Source organism: Gallinula chloropus (genome assembly GCF_964237585.1).
Source record: "Gallinula chloropus genome assembly, contig: HAP1_SCAFFOLD_177, whole genome shotgun sequence".
NCBI classification, from domain to species: domain Eukaryota; kingdom Metazoa; phylum Chordata; class Aves; order Gruiformes; family Rallidae; genus Gallinula; species Gallinula chloropus.
The window spans coordinates 171,650-194,542 of NW_028168411.1; the positions used below are offsets into that span (position 1 = coordinate 171,650).

The 22,893-nt window shown below is 45.1% G+C and overlaps 1 protein-coding gene across 1 annotated transcript; it reads left to right on the forward strand.

Moving 5' to 3' along the window:
• Positions 1-75: 75 nt before the first annotated feature.
• LOC311204494 (uncharacterized protein) lies at positions 76-22,727 on the forward strand (the record flags this gene model as incomplete). Its single annotated transcript, XM_084280911.1, is given in 17 exon segments — positions 76-122; positions 221-433; positions 2,204-2,378; positions 3,190-3,310; positions 4,933-5,096; positions 8,017-8,119; positions 10,510-10,644; positions 11,012-11,140; positions 13,200-13,328; positions 13,756-13,884; positions 13,984-14,112; positions 14,839-15,004; positions 15,006-15,070; positions 16,070-16,197; positions 17,496-17,649; positions 20,221-20,427; positions 22,494-22,727. Coding segments are annotated over 17 exon segments (2,355 nt in total). The 3' UTR covers positions 22,655-22,727.
• Positions 22,728-22,893: the final 166 nt, after the last annotated feature.

The following is a 22,893-nucleotide window of genomic DNA, read 5'->3' on the forward strand; positions in this document are numbered from 1 at the left end:
TGTTCACGCTATTGCTAAGTGGAGAATCTAGTTTACTTCTAAAAGTTACAAATTCTGACATAAAGTACTTGAAACATGAATTTCTATAAATCACTGCTCCACTTCAGAAGCTTTTTAGAGCCGTATAGAGATTGCTCATAAACTCGATTTCCCTGGAATGTCCCAAAGCTGTATTTGATGGGAAATAACCCACTTTTTTCTTTGTTTGTTTTTCTCATAGGTGCCAAGAGGAGTGTCCAGTGGGGACTTACGGGGTGCAGTGTATTGAGCCCTGCAAGTGTATGAATGGTGGGAAATGCTACCATATTAGTGGTGCCTGTCTCTGTGAAGCAGGATACACTGGAGAGCAGTGTGAAACAAGGCTTTGTCCCAAAGGAATTTATGGTCTCAAGTGTGATAAAAGATGTCCCTGGCACAGGCCCACTACCTGGAGGTAGGCTTTACACCCTTGAACCTGTTCTTCTGTAGAGAAGATAGAAATCTGAAAAGAAAGATTTCCTGATTTTTCTAGTACTTTCATGCAATCTGAAGCAGCGAAGGACTTGTGAGAGAATCTGGTATTCCCTAACTGGATCAGGAAACTCTCAGCCCAAAAGAGCTTCTGAATTACAGTGCTTGCAGCTATATGTGATCTTAATATTCATTGCTGTATTTATTTGGTTGCTTACCCGCCAAATAAATATTATGACAAAGTGGGACCTTTGTCTCTGTTTACCAGGTGGGTAGATCATTACATTGCTCACTGTGTGTAGGCAGGATAGATCATACATCCCTTGCACGTTCTGGTGTGCTGTAAGTGCAAAATAACTGAAATCAGTAGATGTGGTCAGTTGATGGCAGCTCCAGGGCATGAAGGGCAAGCCCATCCTTGTGCTTAGCAGCCTCTATGCTTCGTGAAGGGTTAGATATAGGTATACCTGGGAGGTTCTACTATTTTCCAGGGGTCCAGAGAGCAGCAGCAGGTAACAAGCCTCTTAGGCAAAGAGTTTTTTCACAAATGGTTCTTGTTGATTGCCTCTTTTGGTAGATATGCAAGGATTTGAGCTAGAGTGTGTATTGAACCCAGCCCTCTGTTCTCTGTGACCAGGTGAAAGTATCCATTTTTCCCTTGGTACTCAACAGTCAAGAGAAAACGGAGAGTGAGCACTGGCTGGCTGAGACTAAGGCCACATAAACCCCGTTTCCTCAGTGGGGTACAGCAACAGCGCTGTGACCTGGTATGAGCAGATCCATACGTCCCTGCCACTTCCCATCACAGGTTGGGGGGTTTACAGAAACTTGTCATTCTAAAGATGCAGTTTGCAGGAAGAAGCAAAAAAGGCCTCTGTCTGCCTTTGTCAACATTAGCGCCTTGTTTTGTACAGGAATGTCTTTACTCACGTGACACCTGGTGTAAAAAGAGCACACTGTAGCTACGTACTTTTCTAGAAGGGTTTTTTCTTTTGTCTTGTAAGCTCTTTCTGGTGATCTTCCACCCCTACTTCACATTTGTATTTTTTAAGCCAAAGTATAGGCCATCTTGCAAGTTTGCATTTTTCTCACAGACTTTGTGTACATGGTCAAAAGCTTTTCATGGGAATGTTAAATTGCATAGGGTGCTACAGAATAGGCAGTATCTCTCCAGATCTCTTTAATTCCCTTTTTTAATGTATAAATCTTACTGCCAATTAGGCTTAACTGCATGAGAACCCATCAAAAACCTTCAGAAGTGTTGCAGCTTTTTACATCTAATTACAAATTACAGAGTCCTAAGTTTGGTGTGAATCAGTATATGAGTCAGTATGCCTTAGTAACACTCACTGGGGGGCCAAGAATATTCAATGACTCTGCTTTATACCCAGTGCTACTGCATGAGAACCCATCAAAAACCTTCAGAAGTGTTGCAGCTTCTTACATCTAATTACAAATTACAGAGTCCTAAGTTTGGTGTGAATCAGTATATGAGTCAGTATGCCTTAGTAACACTCACTGGGGGGCCAAGAATATTCAATGACTCTGCTTTATACCCAGTGCTATCTCATGTGTGTTGTGTCCTCCTCTGCAGAAACGAAAAAACCACTCCAAACAGGACAGTGATGTCTGTCTTAAAATGCCAGTACTATTAATTTTATAAATACGTTCTAATTTAGATCTCAAGAACTGTTCAGTTGTAGATTGTCACATTTAGTCCTGAATTACTTATCCTTCCATCCCCTCCTGGCAGCTGTCACCCTGTGTCTGGGGAATGCTCCTGCAAGCCTGGCTGGTCGGGGCTCTACTGCAACGAGACGTGTTCTCCAGGATTCTATGGCGAGTCATGTCAGCAGATCTGCAGCTGCCAAAATGGTGCTGACTGCAATAGTGTGACTGGAAAATGCACCTGTGGCCCTGGATTTAAGGTAAATAAGTCTCTCTTTCACAGTACATTTTCAACTCCATTGGCTTTAGTTGATTGCCAAGTTCTTCATGGTGCCCGAGTGTCCTTTCTCCACCACAGGAAAAGAAAGGTAACGGTATTTAGGTACATAAATAATACTGGGCGTTGTCTAAGATTCTGAGGCAAATCTGGGATTGGTTCTCAGCACTGAAGAGCATTTCAGGAAAGAAAAGATAGTGACTTTGTAAGACAGTGATAAGTAGGAGGATGTGCTTGTGAGGTGTAAATAAAGGGAGGAATGATGGTTTCAATCATTATCTTGCTGCAGCAGCTCCTGATGTTCCATCCAGAGAAAATCTAGAGCAAGACACTTGTTTTTGCAGTTCAGGATGGATTATTCTGCAGCTTTTACATGCATTTGCGGTTACCTGTGCTTTGGATATTTACAGGGTGACTGTTGTAGGAACAACAACTGTGAAAACTTCAGTCAAATTAATTCCTAAAAATACCGTAGACATCCACGTTCCATGAACCTGCTGTCTTACTGAGATTTGGTTTCGTGAAGGGCTTCCTTATTACTTAAGATACTGTCCATTGATCTAACCAAGTGGTGTTTGCTGTGTGACCTGAGCTCTCCCAACAACTAACAGGAAAGTAATGCTTACTGTGGACTTAAAGAGCATGAAGGAGTCCCTCGCCATGAAATTTCAGATACCTTAGTGACAGCCTGGAACAGGCATGTTCTCTGGCTTTTGTAGCACCTGAGTCAGTCTACAGAATGTACTGGTTCTATTGTCTGAATAGTTTTTAGACTCTGTTTTTGTGTCATTCAGGGTGCTGCTTGTGGTACTGCCTGTCTTCTGGGGACGTATGGAATAAACTGTTCATCTGTATGCAACTGCAAAAACGAAGCCATCTGTTCACCAGTAGATGGTTCTTGTGCCTGCAAAGCAGGTAAGCATCCCTTCAGATTAATTTCCTTTTTCCCTAATCATAAAATGAATTTGAGTTTTGGAAGTAGAGAAGAAGAAAGAAACTTAATAAAAAGCAGAGCACCCTGAAGGCCATATCACCAGCTGATTTATGCATCTGCTGCTCTGGGAGGTGAAAACTAGGAAACCATCTGCCCCAAGAAGAGTGCACATGCCTCATGTTTGTGTTCTCAGTGGGCTGGAGGCTGCTGCGGCTTAGTGAATTACTGGTGTTTACCCTGAGGTGTGCCACCACTTCTCTCTTGGTGGCAGTGCTGTCATCTGCTGGATGTACCACAGGCATGCCTGCCATGTGTCTGACAGCAGCCTGTCTAGTCGAAATGCATAGGCGGGTTTCCCTCAGCCTGGGTGTGCATGACCTCTGGCTGCAACCCTTGCCCCTCTCAGCCACACAGAGGCACCGATTTCTTCCTGCCATTTTAGCACTGATGTTAGTATCTCCTGGCAATTTATTCTATTTGAATGCTCTTTTCCTCACCAGCTCTCTGAGAAAACCTTGCCTAAGACCCTTCCAAGCCTTTGCGCGCTGTTCCCTGCTTCTGTGAGAAACTTTCTAGGTCTCCCAGTATTCGTGCGACTAGACTGACGCTCCTTGACCTCCCTGCCTGGCTCTCACCTCCCAGCAGTAATTCTGATGGACATTGTACCCCCTCAGAAACTGCACGTGCCTGCCCACCTCTGTCAGGGACTGATTTTTGCCTGAAATGACCCCTAAATGTGAAGTTCTCTATCCAGGGCACGAGGCGGCTTCGTTTCAATCCATGTGTTTTGCACAGTCTATTGATTAGGCTCAGTGCAGAATTACTTTTCCCTTGGCTTGCTGTAAACAAGGTACAAAATTAGAACCTTGGCTTGTGTCACTGCTGATGGTCACGTCGGACTGTCTCCTGCCGTTTCTATTGTATCAGATGGTCACATTTTTAAAAATCCATTTCCATTTCTCTGCCTCCAGCGTGCAGTCTGCAAATCATTGCTACCCAGCATAATCAGCAGTGAAGGGTGCATTTTAGAACCATTTCCCATTACAGTCTTTTTTGCATCTGGAGGGAAGTACAGCAATGATCTAGGAGGTCTTCCATGTATCCTTGGAGAAATGCAACTTAGGCACTGCTGCTATGTTTCCTTCTGTTTTGTGTCTAGGATTTGAGTTTCTAAACTGTATTGCAGAACTCCATCTGTTCAGTACTGGCGGAAGAATGACGACAGCAGCAGCTTGAATGTAGGGAATACAGTCCTTGCTTTTTCAACCCATGCCTTAAACCTTCAGTATCCTCTGGTGCTTGGCAGTGAAATTTCAAGGTGTCTGTGTTTTCCTTGCCGATCTGCCCTGCATTGCTATTGCATGGTGGCACCCATCTGCAAATGTGTGCTGTGCAGAGATGTCAGGAGGTGCCCTTCACCACCCTTGTTCCAACGTGGACAAGTCCTCGTCTGAAACTGCTGCTACTAGCTTGTAGCTAGTGGTACCCTGGGATTGCACATCTCCGAAAGATGCTGCCTGATAGGCAGAGTGAAACACGTCCTCAGAGAGGAATGGGGGAAAACTTGGATTAATTTGTCACTTGAAATTCTTCTTTTTGGCAGGTTGGCATGGTGTAGATTGCTCAATAAATTGTCCCAGAGGTACCTGGGGGCTTGGCTGTAACTTAACTTGCCAGTGCCTTAACAGAGGGGCTTGCAGTGCTCTGGATGGAACCTGTACCTGTGCTCCAGGCTGGAGAGGAGAAAAATGTGAATTCCCTTGCCAGGTAGTTTCATAATTTCACCAGATTTTGCACTGAATTTTGTCGGGGGGATAAGTCTCCAAGGAGGACTGCTCCTGGTAGCCCATACACAACTGGGTTGAAGATTAGGGACACGCGCCAACAAATCTTTGGGAAGAACTCTCCAGTGCAACACACTGAAGTGCAGAAAACACACAGTTAAGATGCACAGATGAAAAACTCTTCCTGCTTTCATGCTTTAAAGTCGAGCCTCAGACTTTTCTCCAGCTCCTTTAGAATTTGTTGAAAAACACAGACCCAGATTTTTCCCTGTTGGCATCAAATGCTCTCCAGAGTGCTTCTGTTAAAGCAGAAAAAACTATGAGAGGAAAGAATGTGCCAGAAATAGATACTTAACATCAAACAACATAATTTTAGTTAAATTATCTTCTATCTCTGGTACAATATGAACGGAGAAGTTGCCTTTATTCTTAGTCAGCTGTGAGAAGGCACTGCGAAGAGTGCAGTGACAGACAGGTCTTTGCCTTCCTTTTGGGGCTCTGACGCCGTCACGCCGACATTGAGAACTGCAAAGTTAGAATTCATTGCACTGACATGACATTGCTGCATCAGGTCTGCTGCACCTTGCAATTTGTGCTTGGGGAGAGCAATCAAAATATCTAATTTCAAAGGTTTTAAAATGGTAAAAGTCAAACCTGATGTGTTTTATTCCATAACTGTTTTTTATTACATTTTGTAGTCAAAACATGAACTCTTTCTCTGAAAAACTGGGTTTTCCAGAGTCCATCTTTTCCAGTGATAGAGTTTGGTTTTCTGGGAAATTCACCTTTAAGCTTCTCTCAGGTTGGAGGAGCTCTACTGAGCAGTAATGTGGTAGGAATAGCTGAACTACAGTGTTAAACTGGGAGCCACGACTTTGTTTTGCATGAAAATTTGTTCTGTTGAACTTCTCTCAGAATACTCAGCTTTTTTTTGTTTGGGGTTTTGGTGGTTGTTTTTAGTTTCCAGGTGAGCTACAGTTTACGTTGACGGATTGAGTAGAGTGACAGACAAATTCTAAGACGTTCTGCAAAGTGGATTAGAGTTCCATCTGTGCACGTTCATGCAGCGTTTTCAACAGTACGTCTCCATCAGAAGACTAATGTTTCTTTGTCCTAGGGCAGCTTTGTTTATCACTTAGTGTCTGATCTGGAGGACGATGCGATCTCCCAAGCTCCAATAGCTCTTCCAAAACGGACTTACTAAAACAGATGGGTAGTGTCTCATAGCATTTGCTTCACTGTTGCAAATAGAGCCACAATAGTGCTTAAAAGCATTTCTCCATCAGATAATTTAGCATGCCCATGCTCCTTGTCTTGCTGTCTCTCTCTGCCTGTGTCAAGTGAAGTCTGTAAGCATGTACATATTCCAATGCATATTCTGCCTCCGAATTCCAGAGTAGGAGAATGAATGGGAAACTAATTCAGTTGAGTCCAGAGTTATCTTGGTTTTGTTCTTGTTTGAGGAGTTTATTTAAATCAACGTATTTCAATTTCTTTCAGTAACTTCAGAAAATTCCTATCACTGCCCAGATCGTTACTTAAGTCTAAATAAATAGCAGACTAAACATACCACTTTTCAATTAGGTACTTGAGGATTTCCTTTCTTTGCAAATCTGATTATACGCAAAGGAAATGCCTAATCTTTTCTTTTTCTCTGTATAAAAATGTACTGTTGCCATGAGCAAGGGCTCCTAGCACTTGAGTGCTCTTAGATTTTGTTCTACTTCAGACTCGAAATTGCTGGAATTGAATAGGTAAATGCTGTGGAACCTAGTAGAATTGTAGGCACGAACACCAAAACCAGCAAAGGAGCTTTCCTATAGGGTTTATTCTGACTTTGAAGGACTGATAAATTCATTTAATTTAGAAGGCAAAGCCTCTTTTTAGCTCGTTTTAAACCCTGGCATGGATTTTCTTTCCTTTTTTGTTTTGCTGTGGGCAGCCTCATAAGTATCACCCCACCCTAGTGGGGTTTTTCCATGTTGCTAATTTAGTTTTGACACTTCTCGTGTAAGATCAGTTCACAGCTGTACTTTCCCTTGTTTTACAAATGCAGTTGTGAAGATTTTTGCTCTTTTCCGTTTGTCAGATTGATTTTGTATGGAACTGCCCCCAGATGTATGTGCCACCTTCTGTGGAAGAAGAAAAGGCAAATTCAGACGTTCAGATGTAGTTCCATGAAAATCAGCTGTGCTTTTGTGGCACAGCTCAGCACAGCAAGAAGGGTGTTTAACCTACAACTGTAATTTCTCTTGATGGTTCAAAAAACGTTGCGTAGCCAGAAGAAATGTTTTGTGCCCTGTCTCCTGGCCAGAGAAATTCTCTTTTAACAGCACATGCTGTAGTGCAGAGAGAAGGACTTTTAATCAAAGGGATACACTTTGCATTGTTTAGGCAATGAGCTTTACCCTGAAGATACATTTTAATCTAACGTTTTAGTACTTTGTTGTAGAAATTGTGGTATTCTGTGGTATCTTCTTTTTGTCCAGTACGTCGACAACTCAGGAGCTGAGGCAGAAAGGAGTCTGAACTGCTTTCTCATCAAGGGATTCCCCGGTCCTGGAGTAGGACCTCAGCTGTTAGGGAAATTAGAGGGACAGTCCAAGAAGGCTTCGTTGCAGCCTCTGATAGTGTAGGTTGCCATGTTCTGGATCACCGTCTCCAAGTCCCTCCTCTGGGATTTTTCCAGAGAATATAATTCTTTATTTTCCCCTCGTAACTGAAGGAATGAAAATGCAGGACACAAAAACTGCTGCAGAAGCCCAAAGTGCTTTATCTTAAGAACGCAGCTTATGGATTCAGGAGAGATGCGTGGTTGTTTTTTGAGGCAGGACTGACCAGAACTTGTTCTCTTCTAGCTCCCAGCTGTCGTCATCTCTGGGTTGTTTGTTTGGTTTCCACAGGATGGCACGTACGGTATGGATTGCGCTGAACGCTGTGACTGCAGCCATGCAGACAGTTGTCATCCCACCACGGGTTCCTGTCGCTGTCTGCCGGGATGGTCAGGTACAAAAGAGACTCTTGAAGGACAATGGGAGTTTCCACTATGGCGGGGCTTGGTCTTGCCTTTCACTTGGTGTGCACAAGAGGACTGTGTGGGGCTGGAAGGAGACAAGGGCCAGTTCTGTGGCTGTTTTGTTCCATCTGTGATTCACAGGTATGGAAATGTTGTTGAGTGTGGGATCCACAGACAAACGGGGAGTAGGAGAGTAGACGGGTCAATCTGAAACCTTGCGCGCCTTCACAGAACCATTCCTCAGGAAGTGGTGAAGAGCTGTAAATATGCAGGGCTGTGCTGGCAGCTCTGGTACGTAAAGCCTTGCGTGCAGGAACCCAGAAAGCTTGGCTCTGGCAGCCAAAAAGAGGATCAGTTGTGCAGAAGCTGTGCTTCCACTTAGGTTTTTCAAACTTGAGAACTCAAGTGTCTCTGCACATATTTTGTTCTGCATGAAAATTGTTGCACTTTTCTGCAAGGTTTCTCTGGCATTTTCCTTGTGGTTTTAGGAAGTATTTGTATTTGGTTATCCATTAGAATTTGTGTTTGACGCTGTTGTCTATGAAGAGCAAGGTAATTTGAAAACATGATGAAACTCTGCAGAAAGGCATGCTATCACAAACCTTTTATCTCCAGGAAGGGATTTGAGTTCTCACCTAAATGACTATGTAAGTGTTGGGAAAACTCTTCCAGCTTCCGCAAGATGGAGTTGACATTCTTAAGTTTGCCCCTCTCAGAGGGTTCTGGAGTTTTGTGTCTCCGTGCGATACTGTAGCGTTGCAAGCTTCAGCTTTCCTGTTTGTATTCAAGGGTCAGTAGCCTCTGTGGACTCTCTCCACAGGAGTCCTCACAGAAAGAGAGAGAGGCTCCCACAGCCAGCACTCACCTAACTGAGCCCAGAGTGTTCTTGGCCTTATTGTCGTCCCAAAAGCCACAGTGTGACCTCCCCTCAGTCACTCAGATACCGCTGGGAAATGGCAAGGCTGCAAAAATAATAAAAGTAATTGGAGTGAATGATGAGAAAATAGTAGTATTGTCATTGTGCCATCGATGAGTAGTTTGTGAGACACTAGGGCAGACAGATCTCCAGAGACAGAAAGTATGGTAACGAATGAAGCCAGGTTAAAGTAGGTAGATTCTATGATTTGAAAGTCCGTAGTAAAAGTGTAGCATCTTTTTGTAACAGGTTCTAAAAATAAGCTGGCCGGTGTGATAGAACTATCCTGGGTGGAGATGACGACTTCAGGCGTAGCACAGACCTTGACTGCGTGACCTCAGGTATTGGAAAGGAGACACTGCTTTTGGCTTCAGTGAAATCTTTATCTTTGGAAAGGAAAAAGATTTTGCTGGAAAGAGACTTTGTGCTTGATTCTAGAAAAAATGGAATATCTGTCCCGGGATGATGTCATCACAACAGCGTGTGTAACGGACTAGTTTCAACACGTTGGTGATGTCAGGACACACTGTATGACATAAAGAGCATAGTTTGCTTTCTGCTCGGTGTCTGGAAATATCCTCCTCCCACACTTCACACGTCAGAAAGGTGGTGTGGAACATATGTATATGCATAATAAGTGGAGTAGCAGGCAAAGGGTTTGTCACAATAGAGGAAGGAACTAAGTGCAACAAAGTATGTTAGAGTAGCTTAGCTACCTAATATTCTAATTTATCAGGAAAAAAATACCAGAAGGGATTAGAGCAGCAAAGGAGGAGATTTTATGGAACAGCCTCTCCCTGTCCGTCTCCCTAGCCTCTCCTTTTTTTTTTTTTCCTCCTTTCTTTTAAAAAACTTGTGCCTTTTGCGTAAGTATTAAGTGAATTCCTATTTCTGGTCTCAGGTTCTCTAAAAGTTAGGTGATGTGTAGCTGGCTGTATCATGTCATGAGTACTTAAAGGATCACTGGAAAACATTGGTAAGTTTTTCTCAGTGAAGTAATGGCTATTTGTTTTCCAAGTTAGGAAACAGGTAAGAAGTCAAGGTCTAAGATGACCATACTCCTCTACAGATAAAACTGTCCAGTCGATCTTTTTAAATGACTTTTCTTCAAATATGCCTTAGGAGTTGTTTGTGTTGGAGAGGACATACTATGTGTAGTCAAATGTGTATAACATAAAAACTAGAGATGCATTTCACATGCAACCCAAGTCAGCATGGCCTGACAAGTAACAGAATGTCAGTTAAGTCATTAAGAGCTGGGATATAGCAAACCCTAGAGGAAGACGAGCAAATCTCCATTTGTGAGTGTAAAGCCTTGAACTGCACGAATAATGAGGACGCCATTGCCAGCCTTGTGTGTTTAGAAAGCAGCGCTAATTCAGAGTCAGGAAGTGCTCTGAAGAGTAGTTCACGGCTGTATAGAAAGTGTAGGAAGGAATGACGGTTTGTTCTTTCCGATTCCAGTCTGTTCCCCTGGGTTTTATGGACACCGCTGCAGCCAGACATGCCCCCAGTGTGTACACAGCAGTGGTCCCTGCCACCATATTACTGGCTTACATGACTGCTTACCTGGATTTACAGGAGCCCTCTGTAACAAAGGTACAAGTTGTAGTAAAGACTCTCTGGGACAGAGAGACCAGGCACTTCAGCAATTTTCCTTCCGTCGCTTGGAAGCCATAAAACCAACAGCAGTTGCTGTTGTAGTGCTTGCAGCGTATAAATTAGGAATCTTAAGCAGGTTTAAACTGTTTGAACATTTGATCCTACAGTATGAAACCCACTGTATTGTTATTTCTATTATTTGTATAATGAGCATGTATAAAGGGCTTCCCAGAATTTCTAATGCCTTACTGAACATTATACTAAGCAGTACCTGTCTTGATCCTAGTATCAAGATTCCTCTTGAAATAAAGAAAAGGTAATCCCATTCTGATTACTAAGGAGTTCTAATTGTGTTTTGTTCCAGTATGTCCCAGTGGCAGATTTGGCAAGAACTGCATTGGAATATGCACGTGCACCAATAACGGAACGTGCAATCCTATTGATAAATCCTGTCAGTGTTACCCTGGCTGGATTGGTAGTGACTGCTCTCAACGTAAGTATGGAATGTTCCCCTTTCTTTTAACAACAATCAGTCTGGGTTTGACTATTTACATTATCTAGTTTGTAGTAAAAGACCCCACTGTCCAAGTCAGAAAAGAGGACTGTGTGGTATGGGAGGAAGAAATCCGAAAGTTTTCTTCTTCAGTTTATCAGCACTATCAGCAACATAATTGCACTCTGGCTTTTCTAAGAAGTGGGATGGAGAATATGAGAGAAGAGACCGATTTTCAGTCTTTCACTGCCCAAGAAGAGTTGTAGAGGATCTGCAGAGAGCTTCTGGCTGCTTCTTGCAGAAGCCACCCCTGCTTCCCCGCTTCGCCACCAGAACCTTGCCACATAAAAGCACAACGCAGATACCCGTTTTTACTGTCATTCTACCTCACTTGGGGAGTATTGCCTTGGTATGCTAAACCAGTGAAAACTTTGTTACTCACTCAGAGGTCTTAATTTCATTATGTTTCATAGGAGTTCTTTTATTAAATAAATCAGCATTCTCCAGATGCCTTGTCAGGTCTATGAAAATACTGATAATAGGAGAGAAATACCTGAGGCAGAATTCTCACAAGAAATAGATTGATTCCATGAAGTACCAAAATCCACACGGTCCGAAACACTGTATTCCAAAGTTTCAGTTAACCCATTTCTGTGAATAAAAGAAGCCACACCAGAGCCTGATACGTCAACATTCCAAAGAGACTGTGCTGATTTCCATGGAGGTGCATTTCCGAATACCATCCCACATTGGTTTCACGTCACTTATGGTAACTCATTTATGGCTTGGCTAGTCCAGGTTAACTAGCTCTGTACCAGTGCAATGTAGCAGCTGGTGACTTTGGAAAAAAAACTCTTTGCTGTCTAAATTCTGTGAAGGATTGGCATGCACAACTAAGTATCATAGCAAGATAAATCTTGAGCCGATTCCTGTGGAAGCCAGTAGCAAGAAAGGTGTCTGGTTTTATGGTAAAATAAGTAGGTATTTTGGAGAGTAGAAGAATAGGGGTATTTAGGAGGAGGAGAGACTTACTCACAAATCAATAACAAGAAAATGGTGCCAGCAATATGAATGGAAGCATCTATTTAGACTGTGCTCATGGGCTGTAACAGAGCAAGTTTCTTTGCTTTGTGTACAGGCCTTTTGTTCACATGGAAAATAACGATTCCATTAAATTCTTCTGGAACCAGTAACCTTCTTAAAACTTTTAACCTTTCATCTGTATGGGATTTACATTCCCTCATAGCTGACCACTATTTTCAAACAAAAACAATAACAAAAAGAATCATAAGGCACAACTGAAGCAAAAACAAGAAAAACCAAACTTAGTGCTTTTTTTTATTGTCACTACAATGTAGTATATTTCTTAATGAAGTGAAATTTGGGCAAAACCACCACTTTGCAAAAATGCAGCCCACACATAGATGAGTCCTTTTGCATTTAAAGGATTCAGGAATTTCTATTTTTTAGAAATACTATATTCATCAATGCAACCACAGCAGCAAGAGTCCACTTGATAAAGGTACAGTCCTGATCATTTGCACTCTATTTAGGTAATTACCTAGACTCTAACATTAGAAATTAAAGAATTAAGCTTCATATTTAGCCTAAATCTATAGGCTGTGAGATGTGTTTCAACCTTCTCTGTTTGTACTCCTTCAGTTTTGAGGCTTAGAAGACTTATACCTTTGGCTGTGTTCAACATAACTGCTTGCAGATTAAAAAATAATGAAAAGAGGAAAGTTACTTGGCTTTCTGTGTGGAGAAAGCTGGTATGAGTGTCCTAGTTACTGAGGATCAAGTTTGAATTGCTGGCTTTTTCGACACTTCCAATTTTTTTCAACACTTTTTATGTAGAGTAAAAGAAGTCCTTAGTTAGAGAAAACCCAACCTGTGGCGATTTGCTCAGAATGGAGTAGCCCAAGAAATGGCTTTAAAAGCAAAACAACAAACACCAAGTGAAGCAGTGCTTCTATGTGAATGTAAGCAGCTCTGTTTGTGGATATCACTGATCTTTGTCATTTGAGATCAATTAATGAATTGCTGTGGGTTGTTTTAGCTTGCCCACCTTCCCACTGGGGACCGAACTGCATCCACACGTGCAATTGCCATAATGGAGCTTACTGCAGTGCCTGCGATGGGGAGTGCAAATGTACCCCAGGATGGACTGGCCTTTACTGTACACAGAGTAAGTGACTTTTGTCATCCATTCTTGGTCTATAAACGAGTGACAGAACTTTCCTTTGGTGTTTTCACATTTCAGTCGTTGATGTCTTCCCACGCTGCTAAGCATTTTTGGCCCAGAAGATGTAACACGTTACCTCCGCGGTAGCAGGGGAGGCAGCTGCACAAGCACTGGCAGAGTGCTGGCAACTACATTTGAACTCCTCTTTAGCCTTGCTTTAGAGGAAGACAACTTTTGGCTGCGGCTGGGCATCCCTGTGGAAGAGTCTGTCATGTGCACACACAGAATGAATGACTCTGACATTCAGATGCTCCCCCTGCGGATGTGCAGTACTGGCTGTAGTCCATTAATATACTTACCCAGGATGTTTGCATTTTAGTTCTGGAGCAGTTGCTTCACTCCAGTTCTCTTCCCGCTCCTTCTATTGCAGGATGTCCCCTGGGTTTTTATGGGAAGGACTGTGCATTGCTATGCCAGTGTCAGAACGGAGCTGACTGCGACCACATCAGTGGGCAGTGCACCTGCCGCATGGGCTTCATGGGGAAGCACTGTGAGCAAAGTGAGTAGGAATGGCAAGTGTTGGTGCCTAAGAGCAATTACTCAACCCTCAGGGGAGCCTCAGTTTTGGCCAGTGTTTTGATACATCCTCTTGGTGCAGAATGCCCTCAGGGTACATACGGGTATGGATTTCGGCAGATTTGTGACTGTCTGAACAACTCAACGTGTGACCACATCACGGGAACATGTTACTGCAGCCCAGGCTGGAAGGGGGCCAGATGTGATCAAGGTAAAGCCTCCATCCAAGTAAATTCTCCTAGTTGTTTGATAGGAAATTTGGATTAGCCTATTACATTCCATCTCTGTATCGCTCACTAAATTAGTCTGATAAAGCTCGTAGGTTTAAATAGTCCATCCTGTTAAGTGATGTATATTCTGTGGATTTTGTACGTATTCCATGCCTCAGTAATAGTTCACTGGAGCAAAGCAATCAGTGTAGTTGTGTGAAATACAGAGTCCTTCCTAGAATGTTCTGAGTTGGCAGGGACCCAGAAGGATCATAGGGTCCAACTCCTGGCTCCACACAGGACCAGCCAAGTCAGAGCATGGGACCGAGCGCATCGTCCAGCCGCTTCTTGAACTCAGTCAAGCTGGGTGCTGTGACCACTTCCCTGGGGAGTCTGGAACAGGACAGGACAGCCTTTACAGCGCTGTCCTCTCCAAAAAGGCAGAATTGCTGATGGAGCGAGTGCTTGACCTGCTTTGAGCTTTTGCCTAGAAAATGTTGTTACTTTCTCAAGTCCATGAAAACACCTCTTTCTAGGCAGAACATGAATGATTCTCCTTAAGGCCAGGAATGTCTTCACATTGGTATCAAACATCATTCAATTGTTTTGCCTGATTAAACACAGTTAAATTAGCAGAAAGGTTTAGAAGTTAAAAATTGCCTTCAGTTCCTGACACAGAAGCCTCTGAATTCATGCCACATTTTTAATTTCTTTTTTTTAAATTTCAGCTGCAGTAATAATACTTGGAAACATGAAGAGTTTAAGTCGCACCAGTACGGCCATCCCTGCTGATTCTTATCAGATAGGGGCTATCGCAGGCATCATCATTCTTGTCATGGTTCTGCTTTCCCTGCTGGTGCTGTTCATCCTTTACAGACGTAAGCAAAAAGGAAAAGAATATGCCTGCAGTGACCTACACCCCTGCTCTGAGGGCCATCAATGCAGATTACACCATTCCAGGTAAGTGACATTTTGAAGGTGGGGGTTTTTCTCCATCTCTTTAGATTGCACTTTTTTAGCTGAGCTCTGAAGGGTTCTCACGTGCCCCTAACAGTGCCCATTTCACCATTTGGGATGAGCAAGGGTTGCTGTGAGCAGGCGCATATGTGGTTTTGAAGAGGATGTCTACAGTACTGCCATGGGAGGCTTCCTGGAAGGAGAGGCAGGGGAGGGCTTCCACCTGTGGGAAGAGGAAGCCTGAGACACTGCTGTCAGTTGCCTTTCACGGGGCAGAGAGACCACCCTGGCAGCCGTGCCGGTGAACTGGCACAGGGGACCAGTGGGGTGTGATGGCAGATGTACGTGCTTACCTTTCAGCTGTCAGAGACAGTTCAGCCCAGTTCAGAGGGTGCTGCCCCAGCACCTCCAGCCGCTCAGCCTGTTCTCTGTTAGTCTCTGCGTTTGATCCTCTGCGGGTGGCTTCCCCTGCTTGTAACGAACAAGCGACCATGTACCTCACTCTGTGGTGTGATATTTTGCACTCTCAAAGGGTTTTCTGCGTTATACACTGGAGGCATGGCCTTTTCTATTCCTGTGTGTCTACTTAAAAACAGGATTGGAAATGGGCAAAATACAGTTTCTACTGAGACTTTAGTTCCGTGCCAACAGCTGGACTGCACAAAGGCGGCTGCTGTAGCTGTGGCCAGTCAGGATTTCACAGGAGCTGTGGCAAGATTTCCTGGAGAGGCAGGGAGCAGAGAGGCTCAAGTCTGAAACAAGTGAAGGCAAAGAGCAAACCCGGGAGTGACGCAACGGGTACGTGAAACTTCAGGCACTGCCGTCTTCTGCACACAGCTGTTAAGGCAGGCAGCAGGTGAAGAAGGTGGCAGAAAGAGTTTTCAGAGCCAAGAAAGAGCTGTCAGCAAAGGTGAGAGTGCTCTTGAGGCACTAGAGAGTGTTGCATCTCCTCAGAAAGAAATGCCATGTTATTGATAGTTGTTGATTTTCTTTTCTTTTCAGAAGCCATCCCTCACAGTACCGGTGGAAATTCCAACAGTCACTATTTCTCTAACCCCAGTTATCATACTCTGACTCAGTGCGCTACCCCACCTCATGTCAACAACATGGACAGACTGCCCCTGGCAAAGGTAGAGCATCAAAATCTCAGTGCTCCTGTGTCAATTAGCTTCTAGTTTATTTCATTTGGTTCCATCATGTTTCACGTTTGGTTTCTTTTTGTGGTGGGTTGACCCTGGCTGGAGGCCAGGTGCCCAGCAAAGCCGCTCTATAACTCCCCTCCACAGCTGGAGAGGGGAGAGAAGATATAACCAAAAGCTTATGAGTTGAGATAAGAGCAGGGAGAGATCATTCCGCAGATAACATCATGGGCAAAACAGCCGCAACGCGGAATAAAATGCATCTAATTTCCTACCTAATCAAAAGAGACTGGGATAATGAGATATAAAACCAAATGTTCAAACACCTCCCCTCACCTCTCCCTTCTTCCTGGCCTCAACTTCATTCACAAATTCTCTGCCACCTGCCACCGAGCGGCACAGGAGGGGGCAGAATGGGGATTGTGGCCAGTTAATCACACGTTGTCTTTGCTGCTCCTTCCTGTTCGGGCAGAGGACTCCTCACATGCTTCCCCTGCTCCAGTGTGGGGTCTTTCCCATATCAGACAATCCTCCATGAACTTCTCCAACATGAATCCTTACCATGGGGGCTACAGCTCTTCACCAACTGCCCCGGCGTGGCTTCCGTGGGGCTCAGACCTCCAGGGACAGACTGCTCCAGCCTGCTTCCCCACAGAGCCACTGGCTGCCCCAGGGAAACCTGCTGTGGCATGGCCTCCTCTGTCCACGGGCTGCAGGTCCTGCCAGGAGCTTGCTCTAATGCAGGTTTCCCATGGGGTCACTGCCTCCTTCAGGTGTGTCCACCCGCTCCAGCATGGAGCTGCAGCTGGGATCTCTACTCGGCATCATCTTCCTCCTGGGCTGCAGGAGGACTGCCTGCTTCACCCTGGTCATCTCCATGGGCTGCTCGGGAATCTCCCCTCTGGTGCCTGGAGCGCTTCCTCCCCCTCCTTCTTCCCTGGCCTTGGTGTCTGCAGAGTTTCTTCATCTTCTCACTCCCTTCTCTGGCAGCAAGAAGTGTCTGCCTGTGGGTTTTTTTACCTTCTGAAACATCCTATCACAGAGGTGCTGCCACCATCGCTGATGGGCTCATCGCTGGCCAGCGGTGGGTCCATCCTTGAGCCGTCGGGTATTTACTCTGTTGGATGTAGGGGAAGCTTCTAGGAGCTTCTTGCAGAAGCCACTCCTGGCCTCCCACCACTACCAAAACCTGGCCACGCAAACCCAAACTACTTTCCCTGATTAGCACCTGGAAATCCTATAACTTCCCATCAGTTTCAGTTTCTGTTATCTGTCTTCCTTTGAATTAGGCCAAAACCAATCAGCTGTTTGTGAACCTTAAAAACGTGGAACCTGGAAAACGAGGAACTGTCATGGACTACGCGGGAACATTGCCTGCAGACTGGAAACATGGTGGCTACCTCAACGAGCTTGGTAAGAAGGAAGAAGGAGGAGGAGGAGAGGGTGAATGGTATTTACTGTGTTTGGGATAGAGAGGGAAGCAGGGAATTTTTCCTGGTTCTCCGCTCAGGGTAATGCCAAGGTGGTCTGGCTGTGCGTGAGGTTCAGGGTTATGGGTTCGACCTTTCTTCAAGGAGACAAAAAAGTGACTCCTTGTGAGGAGCGGTGAATCCACCTGATGCCCAGTGCAGACATGATATGCAAAACTCTCATCATATTGTCATACAACTATTTTCATACTAATTACTTTCATAAATCAATGGGTGTTGTAAATAAGGATCTGCTTTGGCAAAATTACTTTGATTAAATAGGTGTGGGGTTGGGTGAATCCTTTTCTCTAATCCCCACCACACAGAATCAAGGCTTTTTGAAGTAGTTTCTCATCATCTGGGCTGCTGCAGATGTAAATTGTAGCAGCATCTTCCCAGCTAAGCCTCCTGTCTGCTAAAACACAGCACATTGTCTGTCAAAAGAAAATTCCTGAGAAGGGGTGAGAATTTCTGTATCCTGTTGTCGCTTCATCCTTTCCCAATCTCAAGCATCCCAAAAAGGCTGGATCACACTCCTCATGTCTCTGCCCAGTGAAAGCCTTAGAAGGGACTTTGAGTGCCATTAATCTTTAGATGATTTAATTACCTTCATTTCTAGTCCTTCTCACTGTCAGGTTCTGGGGATCAGGTGCAGCATCAGAAGCAGTCTGCAGCAGGATTTTTCCCTGCCCATCCCCAGCCTTGGTCTAACAACAGCTCCGCCCGAGACCCGGGGTTTTTAAGAAAACAGTTTAACGCTCAGAGTTCAGCTTTACATTTTCTTAGAGCAGATGTACCAGCACTTGGGACTTCTGAGAGATCCCGGCTGTGGCTACCCCACTGCATGGGGAGATTCTGGAAGACTGGAGGAATGCTGATGTTATGCCTGGTTTCTAGAAGGTGCAGTGGGATTGCTTGGGTAGCTCTAGGCTTGTGACCTGAGTGTCAGGCTTGGCAAAAACAGCAGGACAGCTGACATGAGACCTAGTAAATAAAGATGGAGTAGGAATAAATTTAGTTGGTTTAGGTCTTCTCAAATAACTTAATTTTGTTCTTGGAAACTGTGTATTTTGTTTAGAGAGAGACTGTCTAGAGAAAGTTCCTTTAGACTGCTGTAATGCTTGTAACAGAGTACCATGATGCAATCTTGGTTGCAGTGACCATGAAATGTTGGAGTTCTAGATCCTCAGGGAAGTAAGGAGGGTGCACAGCAAGCTCACTACCCTGGACTGCAGGAGAACATACTTCGGCCTCTTCAGGGACCTGCTCAGTAGAGTACCATGGAACGAAGCCCTGGAAGGACCAGGGGCCCAAGACAGCTGGTTAGTATTCAAGGACTGCCTCCTTCAAGCTCTGGAGAGATGCAGCCCAACAAATGCACCAGGAGACCTGCCTGGATGAACAAGGAGCTCCTGGGCAAACTCAGACAGAGAAAGGAAGCCTACAGAGGGTAGAAGCATGGGCAGGTAGTCTAGGGGGAATAACGAGAAACTGTTCCAACAGCCAGGGACCAGGTTAAGAAAGCTAAAGTGCTGACAGAATTAAATCTGGCCTGAGACATCAAGGGCAACATCAAAAGCTTCTATAGCTCCATCAGTGACAATATGAGAGTGAGAGAAAAATTGGGCTTGTCTCCAGAAGGAAACAGGAGATGCAGTTACCCAGGATCTGGAGAAGGCTGAGGTACTTCATGACTTTTTGCCTCAGTCTTTTCTGGCAAGTGCTCAAGCCACAGTGCCCAAGGCACAGAAAGTGAAAGCACATGAAGTACAGTGTCCAGCTCTGAGCTCCCCAGTAAAAGACACTGAGCTGCTGAAGTGAGGCCAGGGGAGGGCTACAAAGGTCACCACAGGGCTGGAGCACCTCTCCTACAAAGACGGGCTGAGAGAGTTGTGCTTGTTCCACCTGGGGAAGAGAAGGCTCTGGGGAGATTCTGTAGCAGCCTTTCACTACCTAACCGGGAGGGGGCTACCAGAAATCTGGAGAGGGGCTGTTTACAAGGGCATATAGTGAAAGGACAAAAGGTCATGGCCTTAACCTGAAAGAGGGTAGATTTAGATCAGGTGTTAGGATGGAATTCTTCTCTGTTGGGGTGGTGAGGTCCCGTCACAGGCTGCCCAGAGAAGCGGTGGCTGCCACCTCCCTGGCATTGTTCAGGGCCAGGCTGGATGGGGCTTTGGGCAACCTGGTCTAGTGGAGGGTGTCTCTGCCCACGGCAGGGCGTTGGAACTAGATGTGCTTTGAGGTCCCTTCCAACCCCAACCACTCTGGGATTATCTGTATTGAATGCCAGCTACTATTCTAACCAGAATTGACAGTTCTCAGACTGCAACAGGAATTTGCTGATGACAAGACCAAGGGCCATAAACAAGAATAGCAGTAGAAGTGGATTCATTAAGGACTGTCTAACCATTTGGAAGTGCTATGACTGGTTTCTATTTAAATATTTGATGGGGAGCGAGTTGTTAGAACTCAACACCCTGTGTAGCATTGATGTCCATACTACTAGCATGCTTGAGAGAAACACGTGTTTTTCTTGTTGCAGATCTAGTGAAGAACTCCGAATATAATTTAAGTAATTGCTCGTTAAGTAGTTCTGAGAACCCCTACGCTACTATAAAAGACCCACCAGCTCTTGTCCCCAGAAGTTCAGAATGCGGCTATGTGGAAATGAAGTCCCCGGCACGCGGGGACTCCCCGTATGCTGAGATCGCTGGCTCTGCTTCAGCCAATAGGAACGTTTATGAAGTTGGTAAGTGCAAAATGTACTTCTCGATGTTGAAGGTTAAGAACAAAGAGCACAGGACTTTTTCCTTTGAGCCAGGTTAATCAAAACACATTAAAAAATAAGTTAAAAAAGCGATACGTTCGGGTTCTGGTTTCTGCTCCACCCATCTAACAACGTCTTTTCCAGGGAAGTGGTAGAGATCACAAGGACAGAGCTTTAAATACCTTCAGCTCTGATCTCTAACCTAGAGAGAGCGCTCAATTTCCCTGGTTTGAAGGCCTGTCTTTAAACAACAGCGTAAGCTAAGCATTTGATCGCACTCTATTTTAGGCTGTTGTGGTGGTTGCACCTTGACTGGAGGCCGGGTTCCCAGCAAAGACACTCTTCTCACTCCCCTTTTCAGCTGGGGGAGAAAATACCTCTTGAGAGGCTTAGGAGTGGAGATAAGGACAGGGAGAGATCATTCCGCAATCAGCGTCACAGGCAGAACAGACTCAACAGGGAATTGAAAAAACCCATCTTACCACACTCACATGCACAGAAACCAGGGTTGAATAATGAGAAGTGCAACCAAATCTTAAAAAGCCTGTCCCTGCCTCTCCCTTCTTCAAAGACTCAACTTTATTCATTATTTCTCTCCCTTCCTCCTCGCTGAGGTGTCACAGGGGGGTGGCGGAATGGGGGTTTCCATCAGTTCCTCATAAGTAATCTTCCTTCTTAGCGGGAAAGGGGGGGGTGGGCATTCCTTACACTCTTCCCCTCCTCCAGCATGGGGTCCTCCACAAACTTCTTCAACGTCAGTCTTTTCCCACGGGGCTCCATCTCTTCACCAGCTGTCCCAGCGTGGGTCACTGCTATGGAGTACAGTCATAAAATCATAGAACATCTATGAGTCTCTCAGGCCCACACTGCTCCATCCTGGTGCCCCCCAGTGCCCCCAGAAAACATGCTGTGGCCTGGGGCCTGTCTCTGCATAGGCTGCAGGTCCTGCCAGGAGCTTGCTCCAACACAGGTCACTACATCTTCTACATGTGTCTCCCCGCTTCAGCCTGGGGCCTCTCCACGGGCTGCAGGAAGCATCTCTGCTCCCCATCATCTTCAGTGGGTGGCAAGGGGACAACCTGTTCCCCATGCTCTTCTCCACGGGCTGCAGGGGAATCTCTCCTGTGGCACCTGGAGCGCCTCCTCCTCCCCTTCTTCACTGACCTTGGTGTCTGCAAAGTTTCTTCCATCTTCTCACTCCCTCCTCTGGTGGCAAAAAGCGTCCACTGGTGGGTTTTTTTCCTCTTAAATATGTGACCACAGAGGGGCTGTGACTGGTGCTGACGGGCTTGGCCTTGGTCAGCGGCGGATCGGTCCTTGAGCTGGTTTGGCCATGCAGACCCACAGCAGCAGTTAAGTACTGAACACAGCTGGAGTAAATTTATGGGAGGGATAGAAAGAATCTGTTTCCTCTTCTTGACATGAAAACCAGCATCTTTCCACCCCCCCCACAACGGGGCTGTATTTGACTGACAGGGGCCCTATCAAGTTCCTGCGTTACTGTGGCTGGTGTAGTTCCAGAAAAGTTGGGGGTCTGGTAGAATCCTCCTTATCCCAATGCTCTCTAGGCTGGAATAAAGTCTATGTCTTCTGTCATAGGATACCATTTGCCTTTTCTGTCCCCAGTTAGACATTCCTCCAAAACCCACCATTCCTCCCCACATTTCTAAGGATTTTTATAAAAACTAATTAAAAATTCGTTATGAAACTAATTAAAATCCCCAAATTAGTTTGGTGGGTGGGTTTTTTAATTTTGTGTTTATTGTTGGGGGGGTTTGTTTGGTTGGTTTTGTTTATGCACAGACAAAGCACACTTGCTTCTGTCAGGAAATGTACTTGTGGCAGGGCCCTGCTGCAAACCCACAGGTGTAACTTAGTGTAAAGCCAAAGCACCATAATACCCCTCTTTGTTCCCACACCTGCCTTGTGACAAGGAATACTGAAGCAGAGAAGAGAGGATCTTTTGTAATGCAAACTGAAGTGTAACCCCGCGTTTGTTTCTGTTTGCTGCTTCTAGTGTTGAATGCATCTTCTCTCTTTTATCACAGAACCTACGTTGAGTGTTGTCCAGGGAGCACTCAGCAGCACCGGACGTTTCAGCCAGGATCCGTATGATCTGCCAAAAAACAGCCACATTCCATGTCATTATGACTTGCTACCAGTTCGAGACAGCCCCACATCCTCACCGAAAGAGGTCGGCAGTGAATGACCCCAAAAGCTGATGTGTAGCACAGTGGGACTCTCCCGGGGCAAAGTGGCAGGACTGTGCTCCTTCCTCTAGTTTCCTTCCCATCAGATTTGGTTCCAAATCTGTCCAGCAGACAGCTGCTGTACCTGAAACAGAATCTCAATGTGAGGTTTGTATTGTGTCTACAAGTGACAGATGGACAAATGCCACCACACTCTAGGGATCCTGGTTGTTCTTTTGCAGGTATGCAGCACATTTAT